At 41.4% G+C, this 24240-nt stretch overlaps 2 protein-coding genes across 6 annotated transcripts in view; one reads left to right on the top strand and one right to left on the bottom strand.

The window, feature by feature from the left end:
- Positions 1–24240, top strand: part of CHEK1 (checkpoint kinase 1) — a 68897-nt gene that overhangs the window by 32580 nt on the left and 12077 nt on the right. Inside the window, exon 14 of one of the 2 annotated variants that reach the window (XR_006385616.1) lies at positions 1749–2869. The exons of the other annotated variant lie outside the window; for it this stretch is intronic. The gene's annotated coding sequence lies outside the window, so the exon portion shown is untranslated. Of the gene's footprint in view, positions 1–1748; positions 2870–24240 lie in introns of those variants that run through there. 2 annotated transcript variants of the gene reach the window in all.
- On the bottom strand, positions 15997–22692 carry ACRV1 (acrosomal vesicle protein 1). 4 transcript variants are annotated; one of them, XM_044258153.1, is made up of 6 exons: positions 22641–22692; positions 20256–20324; positions 19794–19988; positions 19707–19733; positions 16997–17116; positions 15997–16251 (listed from the first exon to the last, which is right to left on the bottom strand). In XM_044258153.1, the coding sequence occupies exons 1-6, from the start codon at positions 22690–22692 to the stop codon at positions 16127–16129; spliced, it is 588 nt and encodes a 195-aa protein (XP_044114088.1). In that variant the 3' UTR covers positions 15997–16126. The 4 variants fall into 4 exon arrangements, with proteins under 4 accessions (XP_044114088.1, XP_044114087.1, XP_044114085.1 ...); XM_044258152.1 differs by having other exon boundaries at positions 19707–19740; positions 19876–20105; XM_044258150.1 differs by having other exon boundaries at positions 20046–20324.

Here is a 24240-nt window from a genome sequence, read left to right on the forward strand (position 1 = left end):
CTACCTTTACTCTAAAATTACTGTTGCACATTTAAAATATTTTTCTATATTATTATCTACTTTCACAGCCATATTTTAATTCTTTATTACAGAAATAAATTCTATTTTGAAAATGAATAGCTAACTCTGTGGACTTCTTGGTGACCAAGCTTCTAGGTAGTAGGAAATAAAAGAGGAGGGAGAAGTAAGGAAACTGTGAAAAAAAAAGATCTGATTCCTAATTCTTTTACTATTAGATTTACTAAGACTTTGTTCTTCTGATAAAATATATATTAATTTTTGAATGTATTAGGTTGGGCCCTGTATTCCTTTTTCCTGGTAATTTATAAAATTAATCATCTTAGTTTGAAGCTAAGAACTTGTGATATTTTATTGTTAGAGTTTATTGCTTATTAGTGTATACTGGTAAATTGTGTTAACTGCAGTATATCCATAGGAGAAATAAATTTGAAGTGATAGGTGACTCCTAAGAATTGAGCCAGTAAATTTTCAAATATGAAAAATTTTGTTCTTGAAAATTGTCTTTAGTAACTCTCAAAAACAGTTATCTCAGACTTTGGCCTCTCCTGTGAGCTTTAGACTTTTAAAGACACAGCCAAGCTGACATTTCCACTTGACTCATAGTGAACATGTGACCAAAACCAGCTTTTGGTCTGTGTCTTCTAACCTGTTCCTCCCTAGTTTCTCTTTATGCCAGTAATGCTACATTCAGCTCTCCAGTTCTCTAAGCCAAAACCGTAGAAATCTTCCTTGACTTGGTTTTCATATTGTACATTTAATTCAGCAAATCCTATTCAATTTAGCAAATTATTCACAATCTATCCTACTTCACACTTCTAGTAGAAGCACTCTAGTTGAAGGCACTGTTACCTCTCTTTTCATATTACTTATCCTTCAACAGTTCAAAAAGGCAGCCAGAATGATCTTTCTAAAATGTGAATCAGGAATCCTTCCCCTGTTCTCAACTCTAATGGCTTTTCATCACACTTAAAACAAAATTCAAAATTTTCTCTTTTACCTCCTGGCTTTATGGGATCTGCTCTCTTACCAGCATCTGGGCCAGCTCTGCCACTTTCTCACTTATCCTGCCCTAGGTGCATTTGCTTTGCACGTACTCTTATTTCAAGATCTTTTCCTTTGCTCTTCCCTTTTCCTGGAGTGCTTTACTCCCAAACATTTGTGTGGCTTGTGCTTCACTTTAAGTCCTTGCTTAAGTGTCACCTATTATGCAAAGTCTTTCCTTGACTTATCTAAAATGTTACCCCACTTCTATCATTCTTTATTTGTCATCATAACACTTACTATCTGACGTTATAAGATATTTTTATTTACCTATTAAATGTCTGTTCCCCTCACTGCAGTATGTAATACATAAGCTCCTTGAGGTCAGGGATCCTATATGCTGTGTTCAGTTCTGTGTCCCCAGCACCTATAGGAACAGTGCCTGATGTCTTACAGTGTGCAATGAATAGTTGTTAAGTGAAGATATAGATACTCATTGATCCGGTCTATCCTTAGAATGTATCTGGGAGCTGAAGACTACTGTCCATTTTGATTGCTGCCACTCTAGTTCAAGCTCCTTCATCTCCTCCCTGGATTTCTTACTAAAAACTAATGTCTTCCCACTTCCACTCTTGACATTTCCCAACCCTCTCTCCCTCCAAGTCTTTTCCAGACATAGGTCCTAACTTTTTTTTTTTAAAAAAGATAAATCGTACTCTGACATTCCCTTATTTAAAAACCTCCAGTGACTTCCCAGTACATCGAAAATGGCATCCAAATGACTGCAAGATACACCATCTGTCCTCTTCGTTCATCATACTACAGGCAGAGTATCCATCTACTTCTACTTCTATTCGTGAAGCATGCCCAAGCTCATTCCCCTTTCAGGGCTTTTATGTTTACAGCTGCCACCACCTGGAATCCCTTCCAGTAGTTCACATGGCTTATTTAGCATTCAGATCTCGGCCCAGATGTTCTTACTATTCCCAATCACTGTCCTACTGTTTTGTTTTCTTCATAGAACTGATTACTATCTCAAATTATTTATGGTCTGTCTCCCCCACCAAAATGTAAACTTAGACTTCATTTCCCGTTTGTATATCTCCCCTCCCCCTTCCTGCCCCTTTATATATTTTGTATGTGGAACAGTACCTGGAATGTAGTAGGACCTAAATAAATATTTGTTGAATAAATGAATGAATTAAATATCAGATGAAGAAAATGCTACAGAATATTGTAAGGGGAAGGTGAATTCTCAGCTAATGGAATTTGTGTAAGAATGGGGAGGACGTTCCATTCAGACTTGCACAGATTAGCCCTCACATTTATAATTACATTGGCAACCACCTCTGTAAAGAGACTGATAATAACTACATTTTAGAGTTGTTTTTAATCTTAAATGAGTTAATGTATTTAAAGATTGTAGTATACCGTATTGCACAAAAGACATTCAATAAACATAAGCTGCCATAATTTTTCTGCAGTGTTCATTATGTTGTTGGGAGAATGTGTTTACTCCCATTATGAAAAGTAATGTTTGCTTATCAACGAAAATTTGGAAAATGTAAAAATGAGAGGAATAGAATTATTACCCAAAGATAACAGCTAAAATTTTGATAGAAAGGTCAACGTGTGCTCCATTGCATATATGCACAGTGTGGTATGTGAAGTGGGTATGATTGTTGAGATAAATATAAATACATAAAGTGTGTATGATTTAACAAGTACTTGTAAAGTTAATCTGTTTAATCAAACTCAGTTGCAGAAAAATCATTTCTGACCCTCACAAACCTTCTTTGTACCACTTCCCACTCAGAACCCTCTCGTATCCCACAGAAGTAATCATAAAATTTATAATAATCCTCTCCTTGGTTCCTTTAGCTTTTTCAGCTATTTATGCATCTTTATTTTATTTTTTAAAAAATATTTTTATTTATTTGAGAGAGAGAGTTTAAGAGCGAGCACAAGCAGGGTAGGGGCAGAGGGAGAAGCAGACACCCATTGAGCAGGGAGTCCAATGCGGGGCTCGATCCCAGGACCATGACCTGAGCCAAAGGCAGATGCTTAACCTACTGAGCCATCCGGGTGCCCCTATTTATAATACAGTTTAGTTTTGCCTGTTTTAGAACTTCATATAAATGAAATTATGCTGTGTATAATTTTTATGTGTTGCTTTTTTATTTTCATTAACACGAATAGCTTGCATGTATCAAATTCATTGATTTTAGTTACTGTATAGGATGCCATTTATGAACATATCACTACTATGTATTCTCTCTACTGCTAATGGATGTTTGGATTATTTACAGTTTGACACTATTATTAACACTGCTGCTAAGAACATTGTTGTATATGTCTGTGAATTTCTGTGGGTCCTGGAGAATAGTGTGTATACCTATGAGTGGAATGAATAGGTTTTAGGACAGTGCATATCTTCAACTTGAGTAGAATAATGGCAAACTCTTTCAAAAGTGATTGAACCAATTTATATGACCATGAAAAGAGGAAGCAATTGCTGGAAAACAGTTTGGAATGATCTATTAAAGTATCAGATTTTTCATAGCAACAGAATATGTGTTTCTAGTATTTCAGATTTTCCCTTCCATTTGATGCTGTCAGTCTAATTTTTGCCAAGTTACTGGTGTGTAATATTTGTTTGGTATTAATTTGCTCTTGCCTAAGTTTAAATAAGGTTGAGTATCTTATGAAGTGCCTCCCCCACTCTTTTCCTCATTAAAAAAAATTTTTTTTTAAAGATTTTATTTATTTATTTGATGGAGAGAGAGAGTTCACAAGTAGGCAGAGAGAGAGTGGGAAACAGGCTCCCTGCTGAGCAGAGAGCCCGATGAGAGACTCCATCCCAGGACCCTGAGATCATGACCTGAGCAGAAGGCAGAGGCTTTAACCCACTGAGCCATCTAGGTGCCCCTTACAGGACATTAAAAAAAAAAAAAAAAAAGATTTTATTTATTTATTTGAGAAAGTGAGAGAGAGTGGTAAGAGAATGAGTGGAGAGAGGCGCAGAGGGAGAAGCAGACTTCCTGCAAAGCAGGGAGCTGGACACAGGACTTGATTCCAGGACCTTGGGATCATGACCTGAGCCAAAGGCAGACACTTAATGAACAACTGAGCCACCCAGGCATCCTGTCTCATTCATATTTTAATTGAAAGTTTTTATATTGAGTTTTGAAAATTCTTTATATGTCCTAGTTACTAGTTTCTTGTTGGATATATGGTTTGCAAATATGCTCTCCCATTCCTTTTTTTTTTTTTTTTTAAGATTTTATTTATTTATTTGACAGAGAGATATCACAAGTAGGCAGAGAGGCAGGCAGAGAGAGAGAGAGGAGGAAGCAGGCTCCACGCTGAGCAGAGAGCCCAATTCGGGACTCGGTCCCAGGACCCTGAGATCATGACCTGAGCCAAAGGCAGTGGCCCAACCTACTGAGCCACCCAGGCGCCCATGCTCTCCCATTCTGTAGTTTGCCTTTTCATCCTCTTAACAGGTTTGAAAACAGCAAAAGTTTCAAACATCAATGAATTCCAGCTATTAATTTTTCATATTATGAATGACATTTTTGGGATCTGTTAGACACAGAGTCTAACAATCCTTTGTCTAGACTTAGGTCTCAAAGATTTTTCCTATATTATTTCTAAAAGTTCTTGTTTTTTCATTTTACATTTAAGGCTGTGATGCATTTTAAGTTAATTATTATATAAGGTTATATGCCTTAGGTCAAGTTTAATTTTTTTTTCTTTGCCTCTGAATATCTAGTTCCATTGCCATATGATGAAAAGGTTATCTTTCGGGGCACCTGGGTGGCTCAGTGGGTTGAGCCGCTGCCTTCGGCTCGGGTCATGATCTCAGGGTCCTGGGATCGAGTCCCACATCGGGCTCTCTGCTCAGCAGGGAGCCTGCGTCCTCCTCTCTCTCTGCCTGCCTCTCTGCCTACTTGTGATCTCTCTCTGTCAAATAAATAAATAAAATCTTTAAAAAAAAAAAAAAGAAAAGGTTATCTTTCCTCCACTGAATTGCTTTCGCATCTTTGTAAAAACATCAGTTGGGTGTATTTGTAGGTCTGTTTCTGAGTTTTCTATTCTGTTCCATTGTTGTGTATGTCTGTCTGTCCAATCATACCGCACAGCCTTGATTACTACACATATATATTGTGAATTTGGTAGGTTGATTCCTTCCACTTTAACCTTTTCAAAATATCTAATTTCAAAATTAGATATTCTAGTCCTTTGTCTTTTCACATACATTTCAGAATAATCTTGTCTGAATCCAAAAAAAGAAATGTGTTGGGTTTTAGTTTTAATTGTGGTAAAATATATACAACATAAAATTTATCATTTTAATTATTTTTAAGTGCCAGTTTAGTAGCATTTAGTACATTCACACTGTTATGTAATTATCACCATCATCCATTCTCAGAACTTGTTCATCTTCCTGCATTGAAACTCTTATACCTACGAAACACTAACTCCTCATTTTCTTTTCCCCACTAGCTCCTGGCACCCACCAATTGTATTGTCTATTTCTATGAATTTGAAAATTTCTGGTCCTTCGTATAAGTACAGTCATGCAATATTAGTCCTTTTGTGTCTGGTTGATTTCACTAAACATTTGTTTTCAGTGTTCACCCATGTTGTAGCATGTATCAGATTTCATTCCTTTTAAAGGCTGCATAATACTCCATTGTAGTTAAAATACACATATTGGGGGCACCTGGGTGGCTCAGTGGGTTAAGCCTCTGCCTTTAGCTCAGGGTCCTGGGATCAAGCCCTGCATCAGGCTCTCTGCTCAGCAGGGAGCCTGGTTTCTCCTTTCTCTCTGCCTGCCTCTCTGCCTACTTCTGATCTCTTTCTCTCTGTCAAATAAATAAAATCTTTAAAAAGATAAAATAGGGGCGCCTGGTGGCTCAGTGGGTAAAGCCGCTGCCTTCGGCTCAGGTCATGATCTCAGGGTCCTGGGATCGAGTCCCGAATCGGGCTCTCTGCTCGGCAGGGAGCCTGCTTCCTCCTCTCTCTGCCTGCCTCTCTGCCTACTTGTGATCTCTATCTGTCAAATAAATAAAATCTTAAAAAATAAAAAAAGTAAAAAAAATAAAAAGATAAAATAAAATACACATTTTGTTTATCCATTTATTTTTTGATGGACTTGTTTGTACTTGTTGAATTGTTCGTACTGTGTACTTTGTGAATTGTACTTTGAATTATTTGTACATGTTGACTATTGTGAATAATACTGTTGTGAACATGGGTGTACAAATATCTATTTGAGTCTCTGCTTTCAGTTCTTTTGGGTATATGCCTAGAAATGGCGTTGCTCGTTATATGGCAAATCTATTTTTAATATTTTGAGATAACCCTATAGTGTTTGCCACTGCAGCTATACCATTTTACATTCCCACCATACTAGGCAGGGTTAAAAAACAATTTATTTAAAATGAACACCAACTTTATTTTGTCATGAAAGGACCCTAGTCCTCCACAGCTTTGCTTCTTCCCTTCCCCATTATGTTTTACTGATGTCACAAATTACATTCTTATATATTATATACCCATTAACATAGATTTATAATTATTTTTTATGCATTTATCTTTTAAATCCTGTGCAGAAGTGGAGTTCTCATAGTTTTCTGACTATACATAAGGCTTCATTTTTCTCTGGCTGTTTAAAATTTTTTTTTCTTTGAATATGGAGGTTCATCAAAAAATTAAAAATAAGAATACCATACAATCCAGTAATTCCCTCCAGCTTATTTACCAAAAAACCCAAACTAACCTAAAAACACTAATTCAAAAAGATATATTCATCTTGTTTATTGTAGCATTATTTACCATAGTCAAGAAGATATGGCAGCAACTTAATGTCTATTGATACATGAATGGATAAAGAAGATAAGGGGTATGTGTGTGTGTTGGAATATTACTCAACCATTAAAAAAAGAAAATTTTGCTATTTGTGACAATATGGATGGACCTTTTATGGATATTGCGCTAAATGAAATAAGAGGAAGATAAATTTCATATGATTTCACTTTATATGTGGAATGTAAAAAAAATTAAAAATCCCAGAAACAGACTAAAAAATATAGAAGAAACTGGTGGTTGCCAGAGAGGAGAAGGGTGAGTGATGGGTGAAATAGGTAAAGGGGGGTTAAGAGTTACAAAACTTCCAGCTATAAATAAATCACAAGGATGAAATGATAGCATAGGGAATATAGTCAATAATATAATAACTTTTTATGCTGACAGATAGTAGGTGTACTTACTGTGGTGAACATTTCATAATCTAGATAATTTTCAAATCACACCTGAAACTAATATAAGATTGTATGTCAATTATAATTCAATTAAAAAAATTAAATATTTTTTCTTTGTCTTTGTCTCTCTCCCTGTGTCTCTTTCTCTGTCAAATAAATAAATAAAATCTTAAGAAAAAAAAAAGAAAGAAATGAGGGATTGGGTTGTTGAGGGCAATGTGAGTCATCCGCTGCTTCCTGCTGAGTGGAGGTGTTGAGGTTATGGTGTTTTTCTGGCTTAGATGATATCTTATTTGGCACAGGAGGAAGATGATGACCGTGTGTTTTTAGGTAGCTGGTAAAAGGAATTTAGTTCTTGGTAGATAAGCTAGATAGGACATTAAGTATTCAACAAAGTCGAAACAACAGAATTATGCCAAAAAAGGCAAGAGGGTCCAATAGTGGCCATAGCCACTGTTGGCCATAAAGTAAGTCCCATCATTCATGAACCCCTTCCATTGAGGTGAAGATGTTTTTCAAGTAACTCAGGTAAGTGATGACCTGTCCAGTCTTACTGATATAAAAGCAGCACTCCTCCTTTAGGAAAGTGTGTGTTCTGGGGCACCTGAGTGGCTCAGTTGTTTGAGTGTCTGCCTTCAACTCAGGTCATGATCCCAAGGTCCTGGGATTGAGCCCTGCATCAGGCTCCCTGCTCTTCGGGGAACCTGTTTCTCCCTCTCTGCCTGCTGCTCCCCCTGCTTGTGCTTTCTCTTTGTCAAATAAATAAAAAAATCTTTTAATAAAAAAAATTAAGGTAAGTGTATGTTCCCTCAACGTGGGCAATTAGGAGATTTGGTCTTCGGTTTGGTTTGGTTTTGGAGGGTCAATCTGTGTAAAGGAGAAAAGATTCTGGCAGGTGGGGTCTAGGGGAATTATACATCTTTTTTTTTTTTAAAGATTTTATTTATTTATTTGACAGAGCGAGATCGCAAGCAGGCAGAGAGGCAGGCGGGGGGGGGGGGAAGCAGGCTCCCTGCTGAGCAGAGAGCCCGATGCGGGCCTCGATCCCAGGACCCTGAGATCATGACCTGAGCCGAAGGCAGCGGCTTAACCCACTGAGCCACCCAGGCGCCCAAATTATGCATCTTTTAGGTTGAGCATGGAAAAAAACAAGTGGTGGATTGAGGAATGCAGGAAGCAGGGTGTAGGGGTTAGGCACAATGGGGTAAACAGGAAGTATAGCCCGCTTAACAATTTAGAGTCTTGGATAAGGACTTGTCCAATTTTTTGACGGCAACTAGGATAGAAGTGTTGTGGAGGAATTTGGTGGGTTTTAAGATATGAGCCTGAAAGAGTTTGGAAATAAGGGGCTTTAATCCCTGAAGGCCTGCAGGGCTTAGTGGATATTGTAGCTGATGAAGAGAGGGGGATTTTGGAGTTTGATTGTGACAGATGTATGGTGAGTAGCTATAGTGGGTTCCACAGTGTATGGTGGGATCCACTTGCGGGAAGAGGGTGAGTAGAGGAAATAGAGGGGAGGGAGAAGCATATAGGTGACAAAGTAGGATGAAGGGGGTTGAGTTGGAGGGTGCAAATTGGAGGGAGGCCTGGAATTTGCTTAGAATGTCTCTCCCTAAGATTGCAGTGGAGCATTGTGGGGTAACTAAAAAGGAATGAATGAAGGGAGTGTCAGGTTGCAGAGTAAAGGGCCAGTTGTTTATGCATGAAGATAGGTATCCACCCCAACAGTAGAGATGGAGGAACTGTGGAGAGGGCTGGAAAACTCTGGTAAGAATGTTGCTCCTGTGTCCAGTAAGAAAGAGATGGGCTTACCAGATACTGACAGCATTACCCTGAGTTCTGAGACAGTGATGGTGGTGGGGTCCACAGACCCTGGGCCCTGTCGGTCTTTGGTGGCCAGACCCATTAGGTCTGGTTCCCCAGGCCTAGATTTGAGTTAGGGGATTGGTTTGAATTGGAAGTGGTTGGACGGGAAACGGTCTCGCAGAGTACCGTCCAACTTCCAGTGCCCTTTCTGCCACAGATAGGACAAGGTTTTGGTGGCGGTTTGGGATTGCAGCAAGCTGTTGCCCAGTGGCCCTTTTGATGGCATTTAAAGCATGGTCCTGGTGGGGTTATGCATGGGGCATTAGGTTTTTGAGGACCCTGAGAGCCTTGCCTGATGGCAGCTGCCAGTATCTGATATTTTGCCTGATTTCTTTTGAGTTTTTTGGGGTTTTGCTCCTCCTCTATATTATCAAAGACCTTAAAAGCCACCTTAATTACATCCTGTTGTGGGGTTTGTGGGCCATCTTCCAATATTTAGAGTTTTCATGGATATTTGCGGCCAACTGTGAAATGAGGCAGAAGTGAAGATAAATCTTTTCCTTGTCTGTGTTGGCGGTGAGAGTAATGTATCTTGTTGTAGCTTTTGAAAGCCAGGAGTAGAAGGGGGCAGGGTTTTCATCAGGGCCCTGGGTAACTTTTCTATCTTTTTATAATTGATGGCCTTGAGGGTAGGGTTATCTATACCAGCCAGGAGGTAGATAATCATGTGGCCCCCTCCTCTGTCTAGCGGGTATATTGGGCAGATAGTCCCATTTGGAATCCATTTTGGGGACAGCAATGATGCCAATGGGTTGTGGGTGGCATCCTGTTGATGGAGGGTGTCTACATGAATTTGAGCTGCTGCCCAGATATGCTCCCAGTCCTTAGGGGAGAGGGTGGACAAGAGGATGACATAGATGTAGTAGTTAAGATTATAGGACTGGTTGATGTATAGGAATTCTTTGCAGAAGGTGGTAGGGTCGGTGGTGAAAGAGCCCAAGCACTTTTTAATTTGGGAAAGGTCAGCAGGGGAGAACGGCACATGAATGCAGACAATGCCTTTTGCCCCTGCCACCTCCTTAAGGAGGGGAGTGTGTTGGCAGGGGCATGAGATTTTTGGGGGGTTGGGAGACTGGGCGAGGAGGCACTGATGGGCTGGAGAAGGGGGCACAGAAGTGAGAGGTGGTAATGGAGGCAATGCATCTGCCTGAAATTGCAAGCAGGTTTTTTGGGGAGGAAAGGCGTGGGGGATGGGATTTTCTTTTGAGGAGAAGGACTTGGCAGGGCAAATAGGGTTGACAGAGAGAGGGTTTAGATTGGAGGTGGACAAAGGCCTGGATAGAAGGAACCTCAGACCATTTTCTATTGTGTTGGAGGAAGTTTCTGAGGTCATGTTCTACTTGGAAATTAAAAGTGCCATTTCCCAGGGTGGCGAATCCACTGAAGAGAGTCAACAGAGCTCTCTGAGGACAGACCATGAAGGTAGGTGGGGCCCAATATGTCACCTGGGTGACCATTACCTGATCTGGAGGGAGGTAGCTCTCAGGAGCCCTGAGGTCAAAAGCAGAGAGTTCAGGAAGGGTTTTTTTTTTTTTTTTTTTTTTCTGAAAAAGTTTCAAAAGGGGTCATGGCCAGAATGCATCATGGATTTCCTTGAGGGTGGTGCTTGTTTTTTGTTTTTTGTTTTTTGAGGGTGGTGTTTTATTTTTTTTAAAGATTTTATTTATTTATTTGACAGACAGAGATCACAAGTAGGCAGAGAGGCAGGCAGAGAGAGAGAGGAGGAAGCAGGCTCCCTGCTGAGCAGAGAGCCCGATGTGGGACTCAATCCCAGGACCCTGAGATCATGACCTGAGCCGAAGGCAGCGGCTTAACCCACTGAGCCACCCAGGCACCCGAGGGTGGTGTTTTAAAGTAATTTTCACCATAGCTCTATAACCAGCTTCCTGGACTTACAGTCGGGAGTTTCCTTACAGGGCTTGGCTCTTCCTTTGCATACTCTGTCCTTAAGCACTGGGAAAGCTATCCCAGACCCGGGTTCTGGCACTGTTTGCAAAATTAGTGTTTGCATTGCTGGAGCTGAGGCTGAAATCAGTGTGGCAATATTTCAGTATCGTCTAAGCTCACATATGATAGTAACTAAAGGTCTGTGAAATCCGTTGGGAAAAGAAAAAACTGCACAAGTGTCCTGGATCGGGTGCTGGACTGCCACCGGCCCTTGACTGGACCAACAGAGTTCTCAGGAGAAAAAGGGTTTGTTGAGGGGTCCCTGGGTCTTTCGGGAGTCTCCATGCAGACTCGGGGTGGGAGGGACTGGCTGTGAAAATTCAAGGTGAGGGGTTGGGGGAAGATGGCCCACTAGGGGCCCCTCTGTCAGTGCAGCGTGGCTGCTGTCCCTTCTTACCTGGCAACCTGACTCCTCAGGACCATGGGGTGTTTTTTCCCACTGACTGAATCACTCATTCTTTCAACAAAAATGTATTGTTTGCCTCGAATGTGGGAAACACTTGATCTTAGAGGCCACAAATCAGAGATTCTCTTTTCTTGTCTTCCTCTCTGGATGACAGTCTCCTGTATGGATACTCAGGACGGTGCCCTTCTTAAGACCAAGGGCACGGCTTTTAAAATTAGGAGAAATAGTATACATGTCTTAAATTTACCACATTATATCTGTTCTCCACATGTCTTTCTGTAGATCAGAGTTGCCATCTGGCCAGATTTTCCTTTGGCTTCCTTATGCTCAAAGAAATTACTTTAGCCCTCCACTCCATCCCCCGCATAGTACAGGTCTGTTGGTTGTGAATTCTCTTCGTCTGCTTATATGAAAATGTATTTGTTACCTTCATTTTTGTAAGATAATTATGTTGTTTGTAACATTTTGGCTGATAGGTTTTTTTCTTTTATGGTTTTAAACATACAGTTCTCTTGTTTTGTGCTCTCCTGTTTCTGATGGGAAGTCAGCTGGCATTTGTGTCAGTGTTCTCCTATATACATATTACAATGTATCTTTTGTCTGGACCAATTTTGAGTTTATTTTCTTTACCTTTGAATTTTGAATTCTTTACCTTTGAATTTGACTATTATGTGCCTGTGTGGTTTTCTATTGTGTTTATCCTACCCTTAGTTCACTGAACTTCTTAGTTGTATAAGTTTATGTTTTCACCCAATTTGGGAAAATTTTGACCATTTTTTTAATCCTTTTTCTATCTCATTATCCTATTCTTCTGAGACACCAATTAATTATATGTTCTATTGCTTGTTATTGTCCTACAAGTCACTGAGGATTTGTTCACTTTCTTTGATACATTTTTCCCCCCTGTTTTTCAAATTGGGTAATTTCTATTGAGCTCTCTTTAAAATTGCAGACTCCTATGTGGTCTCCAAAATGCTGTTAAGATTATGTGATTTTTTTCAGTTATTGTACTTTTCAGTTCTAAAATTTCCATTTGGTTCTTTATTTTATTTTATTTATTTTTTTAAAAGATTTATTTATTTATTTATTGGACAGAGAGATTACAAGTAGGCCGAGAGGCAGGCAGAGAGAGAGGAGGAAGCAGGCTCTCCGCTGAGCAGAGAGCCTGATGCGGGGCTTGATCCCAGCATCCTGGGATCATGATCTGAGCCGAAGGCAGAGGCTTAACCCACTGAGCCACCCAGGTGCCCCCCATTTGGTTCTTTTTTATAGTTTTAGTTTCTATGTTGAGATTCCTTATCTGTTCATTTATATGACACTATTTTCCTTTAGTTTCTTGAACATATCTCTACCAGCTGCTTATTGCTTTTGTTCACTAATTCCATCTTAAGGTCAGTAACCTTTTTTTCTTTCCTATGGGTCACATTTTTATTTATATTTCTACTAATTTCTTATTATATAGTGGACATAGTGAATGATGCATTGTAGAGGTTCTGGATTCTGTGTGTTCCTCTGAAGAGTGTTGACTTGTGTGCTCCTAGGTTGAATTGTAATTGAATTGTAGTCCAAACTCTGTCTTCTTTGAGGTAGACAGCAGCACACATCTCTTGCAGCTTCTGGCTGCTATTGTCAGACCTCCAGGAGTCAGTGATCAGCCAAGAATTTGGTCACAGTTTATACTCATTTTGAGGTTTAACTATGACTTCTTTCTTTCTAGGATTTCCTTTTATAGCTGCTCTGCCAGCCCTAATCTTTGTTCTCTGAATCCACAAATCAGTAAACTGTGGGATTTTGCCTCCCCTTGGTATGTGGACAAAGAAGTCCTCTCAGGCATAAAGCCCCAGACTTGCAAATCTTGCTTGGCCCTGTTCCTGTCTTTTTAGGGGTGACTTCTATCCAGTACCTTTCAAGGAACTTTCGAGTAGTTCTTTCTTATTTTTCACCCTGTTTATAAGTGTTATCTAAAGGAGGGGTTAGTTCGACCAAACTACTCCATTATTGATGGACGCTAGAACTTCCCTTCCATTTTAACCACATTTTTTAACTTATTTCTTCAACGTATGTAGCTATATTTATAGAATAGATTTAGCTAATATTTATCCCCCTCCCTCAAAAAATATGTTAATAATGTTAGTAGGATTTCGTTTTTCTTCTTGCTCTCAGTAGACCATATTTCTTTCGTTCTTTTTAATTTTTTTAAAGATTTTATTTATTTATTTGAAAGAGAGAGAGCACAAGTAGGTGAAGAGGTCAAGGGAGAGAAGAATATCCAAGCAGACTCCTGAGTGGGGAGCCCCATGCAGGTCTTGATCTCAGGACCCATGCAATCAGGACCTGAGCCCAAACCAAGAATTGGATGCCTATCAGATTGAGCTACCCAGGCACCCAGGTAAACCATATTTCAAGTTGAGAATTCTTTGGAATTTTATTTATTTATTTATTTGACAGAGAGAGAAATAGAGAGGGAACACAAGCAGGGGGAGTGGGAGAGGGAGAAGCAGACTTCCAGCTGAGCAGGGAGACCCAGGTGGGGCTCAATCTCAGGACCCATAGGACGATGACCTGAGCTGAAGGCAGACACCCAAGGACTGAGCCACCCAGGTGCCCCTTTTTTGGAGTTTAAGTTTCAGGTCTTGGGCCTTTATTTTTGAATGCCAGTTAATCAAGGGATAGTACTGTGTATTCAAAATAATTTTCACTTAGAAATTTGAAAAGGAACCTGAAGGAGTCTCTGAACCACCACCATTTATTTTGGCTTGTGACAAAACTCTCCAATTTGTCTTGCTTAGGATCCTGTAATCTTAATAATTGTATAAAATTGCTTTCAGGATTAAAACAGAAAGCATAAAAAAAAAAAACGCTAAATGTATCACATAGCATAGAATATATATTCTGTAAGTGCTAGTTACCACTCTCTTCACAATGATAATTGTCTTCGTGGAAATACGTATCTAAAGTCAGTATCTAAAGCCAAATATGTATGTAAAGCCAGCCCACTTTGTTTTAAGCAAATAGCACATGCTTAAATCCATATGTATGTGTGTGTGTGTGTATAATTTTTAAAATTTCAAAAACAGTAAAAATTTTTTTAAAGATTTTATTTATTTGACAGGCAGAGATCACAAGTAGGCAGAGATACAGGCAGAGAGAGAGGAGGAAGCAGGTTCCCCGCTGAGCGGAGAGCCCAATGTGGGGCTCCATCCCAGGACCTCAGAGACCATGACCTGAGCCGAAGGCAGAGGATTTAACCACTGAGCCACCCAGGCGCCCCCAGTAAAATCTTTTTTAAAAAAGATTTTATTTATGAGGGAGAGCATGAACAGGGGAGAGGGGCAGAGGGAAGAGGAGAAGCAGACTCCCCGCTAAGCAGGGAGCGGGACTGTGGGACCTGAACTGAAGGCAGACGCTTCACTGACTGAGCTACCCAGTTACCTGTAAAATGTTTCTTGATGTAGTATTCCAAGAGTTCTTAGGCATAAAATCTAAGGCCTTGTCCATAAAAAAAATTGGATTTTATCAAAATTGAAGTCTTTTGCTCTGCTCAGGACACTGTTAAGACCACCCAGCTGATCTCAGGAGGTTTTAAACAGGTATGGGAGAGCAGTGGCTAAAAGGAGATGTGCTTGTGTTGGGAGAGAGGATTGATTTTGGTCTTGGAAGAACCATTCTGCCTAGTATTTATCATGTGGTGGAAACAACTCAAATTGAAATCATGCAGATTTGGTTTTGAAATCTGGCCCTGGCTCAATGTAACTCTGTAACCATGGCCAGTTTGGAGCAACGTGGTGTACTAATAAATAAATTGTGTGTATTTGTAAACCAAGGATGACACTGTCTTTCTTGTTTGCCCTACTGGGCTCTTTCCTGAGGATCAGATGAGACCATGTATGTAAAAACATTATTAAAGAATATAACACTAATACAAGGTGAGAGAGGGACTATTACAGTATTTCTACCTGCTTCTCTATACTGAGATGATCCTGTAACATTGTGTGAGAGAAAGATTTAAACAGTATGACCTCCTGCGTATTTATATAGCAAATAAAAAAGAGACATTTTGTTGTTATAATTATGTGATGAGTAGACTCGAAGACTGAAAACCCAAGAGCCAATGAAGGGATGAGTTTTGGACACCATCATGGGCTAATAGAAGTGGGTGGGATTTCTCATAAGATGGACACAGAGGTGGGGTCAGAGAAGGTCCCACAGTATTGTTCAAGCTACTCTGCGTTTCTCTTTGTGTCTTCCCTGGAGGACCCCACCGCTTTGATGAATGTGGAGTGATTTAGAACACATCCACTTTAGTGTGTGGAGAGGAAGCAAGCTCAGGCCGACCCTGCAGCTGGCTGATGGGAAAAGAAGTGCATCTCCAGGCTGTATTCTTGACCATGCAGAATTTATTGAGAAAGAAAAGAGTGTTGAGATATGGGGTAAGGGAAGACAGATGACAGAGAAGAAAGGGTAACGGGGCATGGATAGGAGAGGGAAGGGGAGGTATTTGAACATCCTGACACTCAGGCAGAGGCAGAAATGATTAGTTATTGGCTGGAAAAGAAATGAAATATAAATCGAGCCCTGTACGATGATGGAGAATTTTTGCTGCCTGAGTCAGGGCAGGAAGCAAGGGCACAGGCTTCTAGAGCTTGTTGCAAAAAGATTGGTTCCGACAGCATATAATTTGCATCCTGGTTCCGTGGGAGAAGAGGTTCATAGACGGGCACATGTTCTCACACCCCTGAACCATGAATTGGAGTTTTCCACCTGAAAGAAGCAGAGAAGGACTGTAGTGAGCAAAAGGCTTCCTCCTTTGACCTTTGCCTTCATCCATGGTCCCCATTGTCTCCATGAAGGCATGACAAAGACCTCCAGCTTGTGTATTCTTTCTCCCCCACTCCTTCTGCCTGTCTTTTCTGTGCCCTTCCCCACATCTGCTGCCCCCAGCCTCTACTGAGGGACTAGACAAACCACAAGGGAAGTCAGACAGTGTGGTTCACCGGACGGCAATAACCAAGATCCTTTATTCGGGGATGAGGAGTGAGTATAATAAGGGTAGAGAGTATGGGAATAAAGCAGAACAGGTCTGGCAACACTGACTGATAGACAATTGTTTATTCATTTATTCAGTATTTACTAAATGCCTACCATGTACTAAACATTGTGCTAAGTGCTAGGAACATATAGCCATGAACAAGACAGACACGGTCCTGAGCTTATGGTCAATGTCTCAACATCTCAAGATGCAACTCCTCCATTTCTTTTGTAGGAAGAGAACGCCAGTCTCCCTGTCTCCTTTTAAGACACCATAGGCCTGTTGGGAAGGGCCCTTCCCTCCCCATCAGCAGCTAGAATTGTGCTCTTAATTCAGGATAAGGTTCTCCTGAGTCTTCAAGTTTCTGGGGAAGCACAGTTTGACCCCTCCTCTGGCTCCCGCCACCCCAGCTTCTCTCAAGAGTACTCAGTTGATGTGTGTCTCTGGCACAGACTGTGTTATGAAGTCCCCACGTACCTTCAAAGATCTTCTTTAACATGCACTGCTGGGAATTCTGAGTGGAGCAGACTCCCTCTCCACGAAGACATTTTCCTTGATCATTCATATATGAACATGTGTGGCAATTTAATATTGGGCCTGCAAATTTAAAGATAAGCCTGATGAAATTTCCCAATGGACCAGGCGTAGAGCCATGAGTCCCAGGGAGAGGGATGGTGGGCAGTAAGTAGCCTGGATACTACATATCTTTTTATGGTTCTTGTTGGCATTTGAGGGCCCTGCATCTGATAGAGCGTAGTTTCTCCTCTGGACCAGAGGAAATTCCTTCATTCTTACTACTTCTTCTATAAATGTCATTGCTGAAGAATCCCAGGTTTCTCTCTACAACACTGATGTTTACTCCAATTCATATCCCCACTGGCTCTGCCATGTATAACTCCATAGGAGCAAAGTAGACCTTTAATCACATGATTGGCTCCCCGTTTTACTCTCCCATCATACTCTCACCCACAAGGCACGCTTAGAGTAAGAACTGACTGATTAATAAGCTATGTTAGAGGGTCTGGGTGTTATGAGCCTGGGGGGCTCAGTGGGTTGAGCGGCTGCCCCTGGCTCAGGTCATAATCCCAGGGTTCTGGGATCGAGCCCCGCATAGGGCTCCCTGCTTAGCAGACAGCCTGATTCTCCCTCTCCCTCTGCCTGCCGCTCTGCCTACTTTATCTCTCTGTCAAATAAATGAATAGAATCTTTAATTTTTTTTTAATTTTTTTTTTTTGAAGATTTTATTTATTTATCAGAGAGAGATGGCGAGAGAGCAAGCACAGGCAGACAGAGGCAGAGGGAGAAGCAGGCTCCCTGCCGAGCAAGGAGCCCGATGCGGGACTCGATCCCAGGTCACCGGGATCACGACCTGAGCCGAAGGCAGCTGCTCAACCAACTGAGCCACCCAGGGAATCTTTATTAAAAAAAAGGCTGTATTAGAATGCTCTAATACTGCAAATTCTGTAAAGAGTGATCATTCTCCATTTTCAAGTTGACCTACAACAATGGCAATTTGTCGGGGTGCCTCGGTGGCTCAGTAGGTTGAGCGTCTACCTTTGGCCCAGGTCATGATCCCAGAGTCCTGGGATTGAGCCCCGCATCAGGCTCTCTGCTCTGTGGGTAGTCTGCTTCTTCCTCTCCCAACCCCCGCTTGTGTTCCCTCTCTCCCTGTCTGTCAAATAAATAAATAAAATCTTTATTAGAAACAAAACAACAATGTCAATTTGTCACAAAGGGCATTCTTTTTGAAATGCTTCCATTTGCCTCTTTTACTATGTCCATTACCAGTTCCCTACTTAAGGAAGGATAAAGAAATAGGTGAGATGTGGGCTTTGGAGTCAGACCAACTTAACTTTGAATCCAAGGATTGCTACTTTCTAGCTATGTGATGTTAGCCCCACTTCTCTCATCTGAAGTTGTGCGATGGAAGGAACTATGAAGTGCTTATGTCTGGTAATCTCTCTCTCTCTTTTTTTTTTTAAAGATTTATTTATTTATTTATTTGACAGAGAGAAATCACAAGCAGGCAGAGAGGCAAGCAGAGGGTGGGGGGGGGGAAGCAGGCTCCCTGCCGAGCAGAGAGCCCGACGCAGGACTCGTTCCCAAGACCCCGGGATCACGACCCGAGCCGAAGGCAGCGGCCCAATCCACTGAGCCACCCAGGCGCCATTTCTGGTAATATCTTGAGGGGTCAAACTCTGGATCTTGCTTTCCTTTCTTGAACAACCTCTCTTTAGTAAGAGCCAAAGAATTGTAGTTGTGATGGGAACATTTTTACGAATCTAACAGACAAGAGTGTGTTCATGCTTTATTTTCTTTGTTCAAATAAAATGGAGCCACCAGGGCTAGTCATCTCTTCCCAGAGTTTGCGAGGCATTCTAACAGTTTGTTGAGACAGATTAACGTGAAGCTCATGAAGGTGAGTGTCCCATGAGCCCCTTCCAAGGGAGCAGTGGGCATTTGTATTCATAATTTCTTTTTTTTTTTTAAGATTTTATTTATTTATTTGACAGAGATTACAAGTAGGCAGAGAGGCAGGCAGAGAGAGGAGGAAGCAGGCTCCCTGCTGAGCAGGGAGCCCGATGCGGGACTCGATCCCAGGACCCTGAGATCATGACCTGAGCCGAAGGCAGAGGCTTTAACCCAGTGAGCCACCCAGGCACTCTGTATTCATAATTTTTTATGTAGGGTGAAGTTGGAGGGACTGTTGGCATTTTGTATTTGTGTCATTTTATTTTTTTTAATTTTTTTTAAAGATTGTATTTATTTGACAGAGAGAAATCATAAGTAGATGGAGAGGCAGGCAGAGAGAGAGAGGGGAAGCAGGCTCCCTGCTGAGCAGAGCGCCCAATGTGGGACTCGATCCCAGGACCCTGAGATCATGACCTGAGCCGAAGGCAGAGGCTTAACCCACTAAGCCACCCAGGCGCCCCTGTCATTTTATTTTTTTAAAGGGCCCTCAAAATTGTTTCGCCTTCAGGGCTCCACAAAACCTATATCCTGCCTCCTGGTATTATTGTAAAGAGATGTAACGAGTGTTTTTGAGAGAGCCGTCTGTGAAGTGTTTGTGAACTAGTCTTCTATATGCTCTCCTTAAAGTTGGGTGTCTTGATGTGTTGCCTGTTTTTCTCCTGAAGTCAAGGACAAGAACCCATCCAGATATATTTCACCCAAAAATGTGCCTCACCTGAAAATGTGCTTGATGGTGGAATGCCTGAAGGCTGGTCACCCAGTGGCTTTTCACCTGAAACTTGTTCATTTGAAGTCTGCTCACCGGAAGCTTGTTCACTTGAAGCCTGTTCACCAGAAGGCTTCTCACTGGAAGCTTGTTCACCTGAAGGCTTTTCAGTTGAAACCTGTTCACCTGAAGCCTGTTCCCCTGAAGGTTTTTCACTGGAAGGCTGTTCACTGGAAGGCTTTTCACCTGAAGACTGTTCGCCAGAAGGCTGTTCAACTGAAGGCTTTTCACCTGAAGACTGTTCAACTGAAGTTTCACCAGAAGTGTGCTCTCCTGAAGCACGTTCACCTGAAGTGTGTTCACCCGTAGCATGCTCACCTGAAGTGTGTTCACCTGAAGCGTGTTCACCTGAAGTGTGTTCACTCGAAGTGTGCTCACTGGAAGCATGTTCAGCTGAAGTGTGCTCACCCGAAGAGTGCTCACTTAAAGTGCTCTCGCCTGCAGAAGTCTCATATAAAGCCTCACCATCTGAAGGGTTTCCAAGTGAAACATACTCACCTGAAAATTGCTGAACTGAAGCTTGATGATCCATGGAGCCAGGAGGCTCATCAGGCTGACCTGATGCTCCTGGGGTGGAGAAGAAACAGACGAGAGATAGTGAACTCGAGAGAAAGGACTGCTTTGCTTATGCAATAAGGCTAACGTGGGATTCCTGGGTTTCCTATAGGCCTGGTCAGGGATCTGAAGATATTGCAGATGTTGGAGGAAATCAACTAATTACTCAAAAAGACCATGAAGGACAGAGGCGTTAATGAAACACACAGAGACTGCCCCTGGCACTTAAAGGAAGAATTTTAAGATCCACGTTATTTTATTTATTTATTTATTTATTTTAAGATTTTATTTATTTGTCAGATTGAGAGAGAGAGAGAATGAAAGTGCCCAAGCAGGGAGAGCAGCAGGCAGAGGGAGGCTCCCCACTGAGCAGGGAAGGGACTCAGTCCCAGCACCCCAGGATCAAGACATGAACCAAAGACAGACACTTAACCGACTGAGCCACCCAGGCATCCCTGAGATCCACATTATTAAGAAATGTACAGGGGGGTCCCTTAGCCCATGTACCAAAAGCACCCAAAGGGAAAATTGTGTGCCTCCCTGACAAAGACCGCATCAGGAAATCAATGTGCCATCAATCACATTATCAGAAGTCTACCACCAGCCCTCCCTCCAGTTTCTTTCTGGGTGAAAGGCAGGAAGGATGAAAATACAAAAGGGAAAGAGAAAGCAACTCAGCTCAATAACTAAATAATTCTAGCTGAAATTGAAAATACAAGATTTTACCCTTTGGACAGGATAAATTTTAAACCAGAGATGACAAATATCTAATGAACTCACTAAAATGACCGGACAGGATTTAAGACATCTTTATTTGGCAAATTCAAATTCTTTCTTACACTCAGTCCCTAATCCATGCAGGTTGGAGACTCAAAGATGGGATCAGTTATTAAGATAAAAAACATTCTTTGCTTATTTATTTCTGAATTGAGATTCCTTGTGATGTACCATTTATACTCACTTCATGTAGTTGCATGGATTTTCAGTAAGATAAACTGTGAAGTGCCCAGTTCATTGCTTAAGTGTTCAATTAATTTAACTTTTCTCTCCTCCCCACTTTACACTAGGACTTAAAAACCTCTTAGCCGGTCATTCTCTTTTGGCCAGTCCCTTCTACTTTTAATCCATCTCACCAATGACTGTTAGACAAATATTTTTTAGGTAGTACTTTTTATTTTATTGAATGTAGCACCAAACAATTTGATTATTACTATGTGCTTAGACTGAGTAATTCAGAGGAGGGTGGGTAGACTATAAAAGGACTGAGTTATTAATCCTAGCCAAAATCTGAGAGGAATGACAAGATCTCTTGAGGAAGAGGTAGCCTAGGGCTCCAAATTACCCTTATCTCTGTAAGAGTCCTACAATAGATTCATGTATTCTGGATGATTCACAGCCCTTGTAATCTACAACTTTCTGAAAGACTGGGATTAGAATATGTTGATAAAGGAAAGGTAAGGTTTGGAAAGGCTTTAGGGAGGTTTTTATTTTTGAAAGTTGTTATTGAATATTATCTGCTTGACTGTTTAACAGTTAACAGGAGTTTTAATAAAGAAATTTCTGATGTAGAAAGGAGGCTTGAAAAAACACTCATTTCTTAGTCATTCTTAAAGTTGACGAGTCACTGCTTTGCTATGTGGCTGGCATATACTACCATCTGGTAGCTATGTATCTACATTTCTGAATCAACTTTGAAAATCTAAGAGAGCAAAAAACAAAATCTCGGACAACCAACATTACGGAAAACACTTTGTCATTTCGCCAACAGTTCGGATCTCATGGCCTCTCTCTTCTCCTCTAGGAAAAATGAGGGAACATAACCCATGAAAGAGGACCCTGAAAGAGGAAATACAGACAAACTGGATGGATAGAACATGGCCATGACAGAGAGGATTGTAAGGTCTCTGGCCCATAGCCCTGCTGTGTTCTGAGATGGCTTTCTGGGTACATCACATTCCCATCTCCTTACATCTTTCCTTGCTACATTAATTACACAAGGATCCCTTGCACTCCGTTCATTGGGACAAACATTCATTGTACTTTCACAAAACCCTTAGACCTGTTTTCTGATCTCACAGAGCATCAGGTACAAAAGATGGGTGACTGAAAGAAGTAGTAGGAATGAGACTGTGCCCAACCAGTGGGCTTCTCTGATGGCAAAGCCATTACTAGGAGGAATCAACTGGCTTGGGAGCTCTCAGAGTTGAGCTGGTTTAGCTATTCTTGATTCTGAGTCAGATTGATTTAGATAACTAATATTCTGGTCTTCCTTCTTCAAGGGCTAAAAGACATGAAAGAATTCTCCCAGAGCCAAGATAGGGGACTCACCTCTGGCACATCCAATTAGATAAAGACTCATTAGTAAGAGAAACTTCTTCATCTGGATTTTGGGAAAGAGGAGACTCTGGCGTAGGGCACCCAAGAGTTGTGAAGGAAAACTGTGAGCAGAAGCTCCCAGTGCTAAGTTACAGCTCCTGGGAATTCTAGAACCTCAGAGACCACCCATGTGCCTCACAATGGGTTGAGCTCTGAGGTTCTCATGCAGGCTGTGCAGGCAGGATGGCTTTCTAACAACTCAGGGCAAATGATGCCACTGAAGGCTAATTTGCCAAGTATAACATGGTGTATTGGGGCTCTTTGCCCTATCTTAAAAAAAAATCCTATTACCAAAATAATATTCTTTTTGTAATAAATTTTTAAAGCTATTCTCTTTTTGAAATGTTCTTGACAGTGAGCTGTGATTGCCTGATTATTTTGTGTTCGGCTCTTTGAATCAGCACCCCCCACCCCATTTTGTTTTGTTTTGGTTTTGTTGTTCTTTTTTTTTTTTTTTAAAGATTTTATTTATTTATTTGACACAGAGAGAGAGATCACAAGTAGGCAGAGAGTCAGGCAGAGAGAGAGGGGGAAGCAGGGTCTCTGCTCAGCAGGGATGCTGAGGCAGATGTGGGGCTCAATCCCAGGACCCTGAGATCATGAATCCCAGGACCCTGAGATCATGACCTGAGCTGAAGGCAGCGGCTTAATCCACTGAGCCACCCAGGCGCCTCTTTTTTTGGGGGCCTGTAAACTAGTCTCTCTTGACCTGATCACCTGAAAGCTGGTTGTGTTTGGCTTCAGACTGCATTTAGCCAGTGGAAGATTAGAGGGGGAAACACACACACACACACACACACACACACAGATTGAGATCAAAATACTTATTCTATATTTATTCTTCTTCCTTTCCTGCCATGGTTTTGACATCGGTTGGGTCTTGTCATGACAAAGCTGCTCTTGGGTGTCCTATCTTTTATGGCTCCTGCTCTCAACCAGGCTATGGTAACATGTTGGTTTTGACAGGAAACAAGGGGCAAATACACGGTATGGGCCCAGAAAAGGGATCAACAAAGAATTGTTGAAAGCTGTGCCTTGAGTTATAATTTCTCTCAAGGGGGTAGACTGTGGATGCAGCAAGGCATCCACCTGGTGGAAAGCTAGAACTGTTGGGGGCTGGGTGGCAGAGAGCTCTTGGCCCTCACCTCCTACTTCTTCCCTGTCCACCTCTGCTGGACCACTTCGTTATATGTAGTACTGAATGCTGGATCCGGTACAGATGCATTTATCACTCTTACAATTATGGGTTTAATATTTATCTCTTCCATTGGTCTTAAGCTCCTTGAAAGCAGGGTCCCTGTCTGTGTCTTTTTCTTTTCCCCTGTCTGTCTTGATCGCTAAAATACCCCCACTACCTAGTAGCAGTCTTGCCTCGTAATACATACTTAATAAGTGCTTTGTGAATGGAGGAATGGATGAGTTGCCTTTTTTGGACCCCTCTCTGCCTCACAGAGCAAAGTTTATAGAAAGCTCTAAGACTGGTATGGCTGAAGACTGTGGGTTAGCTGGAAAAAGTGGGATCAGCAGGGGTCAAAAGTGGCAGAGGAAGGCC

The sequence above is a fragment of the Neovison vison genome, chromosome 7 (assembly GCF_020171115.1).
Source record: "Neovison vison isolate M4711 chromosome 7, ASM_NN_V1, whole genome shotgun sequence".
In the NCBI taxonomy this organism is placed as follows: domain Eukaryota; kingdom Metazoa; phylum Chordata; class Mammalia; order Carnivora; family Mustelidae; genus Neogale; species Neogale vison.

What these genes read in the sequence shown, in the direction of transcription:
- ACRV1 (XM_044258150.1), bottom strand. Translation starts at nt 22,692, where the DNA reads ATGAAGAAGTTTCTCTTACTAATGAGTCTTTATCTAATTGGATGTGCC. An exon ending in TCTAATTGGATGTGCCAGAG is followed by an intron (nt 20,325 to 22,640) that starts GTGAGTCCCCTA and finishes TCTCCACCCCAG; the next exon opens with GAGCATCAGGTCAGCCTGAT. An exon ending in ACCATCAAGCACATTTTCAG is followed by an intron (nt 17,117 to 19,706) that starts GTGAGGCACATT and finishes TTAAATTTGCAG; the next exon opens with GCCCAATATTAAATTGCCAC.